Source organism: Lycium barbarum, chromosome 11, assembly GCF_019175385.1.
Source record: "Lycium barbarum isolate Lr01 chromosome 11, ASM1917538v2, whole genome shotgun sequence".
Taxonomy (NCBI): domain Eukaryota; kingdom Viridiplantae; phylum Streptophyta; class Magnoliopsida; order Solanales; family Solanaceae; genus Lycium; species Lycium barbarum.
The window spans coordinates 13,064,669-13,071,518 of record NC_083347.1 but is presented as its reverse complement, the minus strand read 5'-3'; the positions used below and the strand labels follow the sequence as shown (position 1 = coordinate 13,071,518).

General features: G+C 34.5%; 1 protein-coding gene across 1 annotated transcript; it reads left to right on the top strand.

Moving 5' to 3' along the window:
• Positions 1–3,618: 3,618 nt before the first annotated feature.
• Positions 3,619–6,401, top strand: LOC132617679 (PLASMODESMATA CALLOSE-BINDING PROTEIN 5-like). The gene is made up of 3 exons (XM_060332737.1): positions 3,619–4,268; positions 4,854–4,881; positions 5,968–6,401. The coding sequence occupies exons 1-3, from the start codon at positions 3,854–3,856 to the stop codon at positions 6,116–6,118; spliced, it is 594 nt and encodes a 197-aa protein (XP_060188720.1). The 5' UTR covers positions 3,619–3,853; the 3' UTR covers positions 6,119–6,401.
• The last annotated feature ends 449 nt before the right edge of the window (positions 6,402–6,850 follow it).

Here is a 6,850-nt window from a genome sequence, read left to right as displayed (position 1 = left end):
TCTTATAATCCTACCAGAATGATGAAAACAACAAATCTGTGCTTCATAGATTTTCATGATCGTCGCGGCAATTACCAAACTTGCTAACTTCTGAACTAGATTTAATTAGCCACAAAAGACGATGTTAATAGATACTCCATTTGTATTCCAAAAGAAATTACAACTCAGCTGCACTAGTGTGACATTAATAGAAGAATTACATAAGCAAGTGTAACAAAACAGATCAATTCTCAACACAAATACTTAAGTATTATATAACCACTAGAAGTCAAATTATAACTGCAAAACTCAAAATACTGAATTACAATAGAAAATACTGATATAACTAGTAACTAACAATAGAGATCAAAATGTGGATGAAAAGCTTAGGTCGTAAGGAAGGACAAGAGAGGAACAGACAGTTACTTCACAATAGGCATAATTTTCCAGGCCGTTGACGACAACCCTTTTATCTCCACTCAACCTGGATCCTAAGCAAATCTATTGTTGGGCTGCCTAATTCTTGGACCTTTTCGTGGTTTAGCCCCAGGCCCAACAGCTTGTCGAGCTTCTGGGCTATCCGTGTTCACAACAACAAGGCATGTTTTAGAGTACATAGAAAATATACCACCAAAGGTTGTAGTGCGGTGGTAAATATTCCTTCCTTTTTAATCAGAAGTTTCGAATTCGAGCCTTGTGTATGGAGTCGTCTTTGATAGGGAACGCTTAACCCCAAAGTAGGACTTCCGGTGCACATTCGGATTAGTCAGGATCCAAAAAACAGACACTGAACACCGGGTAGAAAACTAAAAAATATATAAACAGTATACAGTGACAGATTCCAAGGGCCAAAAAAAAAAAAAAACAACAAAGCAAGACCATAGATTGAATTAAAAGATGGGTTCAATCAGATCATATAAATGAGGTGATCGATTACACGGCTATACAAGATGTCCCTTGGAAGAGAGACCTCCATAAAATCCCATCGGACAAGTACAAGACAATGCACGCGCCGTTAAAAGGTTGTAATGGGGTGGTAAGTACCCATTTATCCTTAATTAAAGGTCTTGGGATCAAGCCATGAGAATATATAATCGTCTTTGATAAGAAATACTTTAAAATAGTACTTTCCACAAATTTGAATTAATCTACTCCAAAACGAATACCGAACACCAGATTGAAAAAAAAAACAATTAAAGTAAATAAGCACCTATCGCCATCCTAATGAAACACTCTAGTAGCCAAGAAATTAGAATTCAAATAGTAGTGTCACGATTTTTATGTTCCAATTACCTCTCGTCTAATCGAATTTAATTTCTTCTCATCCCATTAACTAGGTGATTTTTTTTCCGGATATGGATGCATATGCATTCGGTTAGGAATAAAAAACAATAGATCAAATGGGTAATTCAAATGTTATAATTGCCCAGGTATTTGCGAAACTAAAAAAATTGTCTTTCAGTAATTCTTAGCATCTTGAACACTAGAAAGTTATTGAGCAAACCCCACTCCCGACTAGCTATATTTCACTTTAAGTTTCCTTCGGGAAGAAGAAAATTGTTATAGAGAAAGTTCGACACAACTTCTACATTAAGAAAGTGTTATTTTTTGTGTAAATTGTTACTTCCACTTCTTTAAACTTTGATACATTTTTTTTTCCAAAGAAGAAAACATTTGTACCTTAATGTCCAAATTTAATACTTCGATGTAATTGCTCTTACTATTGTAACTGATGTTGACTAAACATGATGACTTTTCTCATTCTGGCTCGTCTTTTGAGAGTGAAACAGAAACTTGGGAGAGAAATCGTTCCAAATTTGCCAATTGATTTTCCTTTAAACAAGAGACGTGCTTATTAAGTTTTCCAATTTATTTGAGAGGAGGGCCCAATAAATTAAAGAAAAAAGGAAGTGGAAAAGAGAGAACACGTTGTGGCACTTAATTGGTGCAGAGATAGAAAGGAAAGAAATAACGTCAACAGGTCAAATTTTAAAAAATAATACTCTTATGATAAGTCTACTGAATTTAAAACTCTATAGGACATCAATTACTTTTTAATACTGAAAAATGGTTATTTGTGAATTTTATTGGATAAATTTATACTCCAATTATCACGGGGTTCAACTCTAATTCTCCATCCCTTACATATTAGTTTTCTAAAACTAATTTTCCAATTGCATATTTTTTGTTTTTGTTCGGGTTTTCTTCCTTAACAAAGTAGTTGTCGGTGGAAGAATTCAACTTGCTTTTAATTTCTCTTTTCCAATTTTTATTCTGATGTGGTGATGAGAGCATCTTTCTGAAGAAGAGAACAAAAATGTAATTTAGTTTTCTTTCAAATTCTTTTTAGGCAGAAGTGGCGTGAGTTTGAGTTGATTTCTATTTTGGAATTAGTAACCCAAAAGTTTATTTTAGTTTTTCAAACAAATTAGGTTAGTAAACTCTTTGTTTTTTTTTTTTTTTCCACTTTGAGAAAAGGGTTTCTGACCTCTTATTAGGGGAAAAAAAGTAAAGAAGAGAAAAAAAGAAACCTCTTAGAATCCGACAAGAAATCATACTCGGATTCCAACAAATGAAACTAGACACCAATAATTCACATTGCGAGTCTAGTGCGTTTGGCCAAAGAAGTGTTTTGCGTGACACGTAGTTGATACATGAAATTGCTTTCGCTTTAATTAATTTTCAGTTCGAGTTTTAAAAATAAAAATTTCGTGAAAGAAACATTTTTCTCTTTTTAATAAAAATCGCTTCATCAATCTAAATTAATTGAGTCAAGCAATTTCGGATACCAATGATTGATAGAAAAGTGCATTACGTACTCATTTTGTCATGATTTGAAAGTCTAAATGATCAGAGGACAGGGTCCATTTGAAGTAAGAAAAATTGACACTCGAGAACAAATATAAACGTTAAAGCCTACTAAAATTTAAAAATATTAAATCTGAATTCATAATTTTAATATACTCTCCTCGTCTCAAAATATTTGTCACATTTGCACGTCCATTAAGAAAGCTTTTATAACAGTAGCATTTTGACTATTTTACCCTCTTAACATATTTCATCATGTTCTCTCTCATCAATAAATATTTACTCCATTAATGACTAAACCTCTTAAATGTTGGTATGTAAACTCACAAAATCAGTCCATTGATGTAATTAATAAAAGGGTAAAATGAAAAAAAGCTACTTAATTTTATCTTGAATAAAACGACATATATTTTTAGTAACGACGACAAATATTTTGAGCAGAGGGGGTATAACAAAATGAGTCCTAAGACTATAAGTAGGCGTTTGGCCATGAAAATAAAAAAACTATTCACTTTATTTAGAATTTTGAAGTTGGAGTTGAAGATGAAGTTGTGTTTGGTTATAATTTTTTAAAGAATATTTGGTTATTTGAATGTAATGAAAGTGAAAATAAGATTTTGAGTGTTTTTCAAATTCAAATACAATTTGAATTTATATTTGAAATTTTCACAACCAAATACTAATTTTAAAATAAAATAAAAAAATTTAAAATAAAGTGAACAATTCTCGTGGCCAAGGGACCCTCTGAAATGGTGAATCCATTATTTTTAACTTTATAAATACTACTCCACTTATTAACTCAAAAAAAAACCTTATAAATACTAAATCCCCACTTGCGAACAATCACTCGCTAGTCTTACTAAATCCCCACTTGTGAACAATCACTCTCTGGTCTTCTCACAGTATTTTCTTAGTACTTCCCTCAGATTTCCTTGACACCACTAGCGGTCACATTCTCAGGTCTTATTTTTCTCTCATTTCATTAACTACCAAATTCTTCTTCATCAATATATATAACCGTCTTCTCTTAACCGCTACTCTTCACTTACCCAAAAAAAAAAAAAAAATGTCTCTCACAAATTTCTCATTATCAATCCTTCTAGTACTCTCCCTAATCTCCACTCTCTCTACCGCCCAAAACAACGCCGCCGTCTCTCCTCCCGGCGGCGCCGTATCTTCTCCTGGAGGCGGCGCCGGAGGTGGTTCTGCTCCCTCTGGCGGCGGCGTAGGGGCGGCGGTGGAGTTGTGGTGTGTAGCGAAGAATAATGCAGAGGATAAAGCTCTAAAATCAGCGATTGATTGGGCTTGTGGGCCAGGAGGTGCTGACTGTGGGCCTGTACAGCCTGGTGGACCATGTTATGATTCTTCCGATATTCAAAAAACGGCGTCGTGGGTGTTTAATGATTATTTCCTTAAACATGGAATGAATCAGGATGCTTGTAGTTTTGATAATACCGCTGCTCTCATTTCTATTAATCCCAGTGAGTACTTTACTCTTTTGAAAGTTTCATCTGCATGTAATTTCGTAACTTTAAATAGCTAGAAACACACCTAAATTGATGAAATTTCAGTAGGCGTTTGGCCATGAAAACCAAATACTATGTATTTTTGCAAATAATATTTGTTTTTTTGAATGTACCGGAAGTGTTTCCATATTGAAGTTGTATTTGAAATTTTTATGGCCAAACGCTGTTTTTCAAATAAAGTGATAAAAAAATTCCGAAAAAGTGAAAATTTCTCATGACCAAACAGGTCGTAGTGTCTTGTTTCATTTGAGTCTTTCAAATTCAAACCGACCGTTGAAACAACAAATCTCTTTCTCTGTCCCACGGATGCACGTGATATGTTTTAACTTCTTTTCTATACGAGGTAATTAGTGAGGGCTAAATAAAATGAAAAAAAAAATAAGTTCAGGGGTAATATGATCCTAGCATAGTTTAGGTGTGTAATTGACAATTTCATCATAGTTTAGGTGTGTTTTTATGCATTATCCCTAATTTAAAAGCGTAACTTATTATTGTTATTTTTTTTTTTCTAATTTCTGTTGCTGTTGTTATCTTTTTCAGGTCATAATGGATGTAAATTTCCATCGAGGTAACTGTTATCCGCTGTGCTAAAAGATCTTATTTTCCGCCTTTAATGATTAATGATTCATGACACCAATTGATATTTAGTAGTGAAAATTAATCACTGAGCAAAAAGAAAGAGGAGGAAATAAACTGTCTGATTTAGTTTATGCAGGGTTATGTGCTAATAGAGATTACTGGTAGTACTAATTTAGTGTGTACAAAATAACTAGAATGCCTTAATTTAGTTGGGTTGGCTAGATGAATCCTCAATATCAATTTTGGTTTATTTAGTATATGTTTATAATAGTGTTCTCAAAGCGCGCTTAAGCCCTTAAGCGGGGCATAAAACATGTTAAGTGTTTCTCTTTGATTCGCATAGCGGGTTCTTCAGGTCAATGCTCAATGCTGTAAGACATACTTTTCCTTGCCAGTGAGTGTAATCATGAGGAGGCGACACTAAAGAGTTGTTATTTCACTTTAGCGTATTTTTTTTTTTCAATTTCTTTGTCGATATATTTGTTTCATGCTTATAATTATTAGTCTTGGATTACACATGCATATTTTTTTTTTCTCCATTTGCGCCTTTCTTCAGCCACACTTTGTTTCCGCTTTGCGCTTAAAAGAATGAATAACACTTGCGATATGCTTTTAAGGTTGTTATCATGGCTCTGCTGTTGATCTATATAGGCCTTGTAAATTGGAAGTTATGTTAGACCGAGAGTAACACGAGACCCTTGTTTGGTTGATTTTCTTTTAATGATGTGGTGCCTAATTTTGCTGAACAGAATCACTCATTCTTCCTTCTTATAAATCCAGCTGAACAGCATAATAACTCTACATATATCACGAGTTATTTTCACATGTATCTGTCGGATGTTTTCAAACCGTTAGATTTTCAAACCGTTAGAAATTAAGTCAGAATCCCACATCGGTTGTGAGTGGGTTTTTGGGTGTCCTTATATGGTCTTGGGCAATCCTCACCCGAGTTAGGCCCAAGGTCTACTTTCTTATCTAAATTATCTATCTTTTCTGGTGGTTTCAGTGTAGTTTTACTGATCTCCATTATAGACTTCGGTTTTTGAGATAAAAATCTTTGTGTGTCGTTGTGCAGCAAGAACTCGAGTGGAAGATTTAGTGGGTCCACGAATGTGGGATTAGGTCCAGCCTCGCAAGATTTGAGTAGCGGTAGTTCTATTCTCAGGAGGTGGATCTATATCTTGATGGCCATCAATGTGCTGTTTGCGAGTCTGCTGATTTTCTGATGACACTAGAATCTTCGTCTCATTCCCACTGTATGTAGTGTGTAGTAGCGTAAACAATTTTGTTGAGAGCTCAAAAGCTCCAGGTATTTGATGTGTTGGTTCCATGGGCTCTCTAAAATCGTAGGGACCAGAATTGAAGAATTATCATCAGGATAATTCTTCTTATTTTATTTTCCAATCATGTGGTACGTAATTCTATATTTAGAAATGCAACTTTTTCCTTGATTGCAAGCCTGAACTACCATTGTAAGTCGAGTGCTGATATTATAAATCCGTTGCTACATAGTCTGCCTTTTGGTTCTGATCTGGTTCTTCTTAGAATTCATGCTGGACTTATCATTCCAATTGCTTAAAGTTTCATGCCAATGAGGCCAAAATCTAAGTGCAAGGCTGAGGTGCATCTTTCTTTGTAATAAGCTTTGTTAACGCATAGTATGTCTTACTGGTGCTAGTGATAACTGGTAATTTTCATCATTTTCACCAGAAAAATGAGTAACATCAAAAGTTCTTTGTGCGATGAAATTTATGGGTCAATTGACTGGCTAAAAGTGAATTACAACTATATGTGGGCCTAAAAAACTGAAGTCAAGTTGGTTAAGTGAACCTTTAGTTAGTTTATTGGGGGCAATTTGCAGGATTGTCCTTCGCTGGGGGTGGTCTTTAATTTTTACCCCTCAAAATGGTGGTCTTTAAATTTTGTCCTTCGGGCAGAAATTTTTCCTTCAGGCAGAA

Bases quoted from the DNA above. Each gene is read 5' to 3' on its own strand.
- LOC132617679 (XM_060332737.1), top strand. From the start codon at position 3,854: ATGTCTCTCACAAATTTCTCATTATCAATCCTTCTAGTACTCTCCCTA. The intron at 4,269-4,853 runs GTGAGTACTTTA...TATCTTTTTCAG, and splicing joins TCTCATTTCTATTAATCCCA to GTCATAATGGATGTAAATTT. The intron at 4,882-5,967 runs GTAACTGTTATC...GTCGTTGTGCAG, and splicing joins GGATGTAAATTTCCATCGAG to CAAGAACTCGAGTGGAAGAT.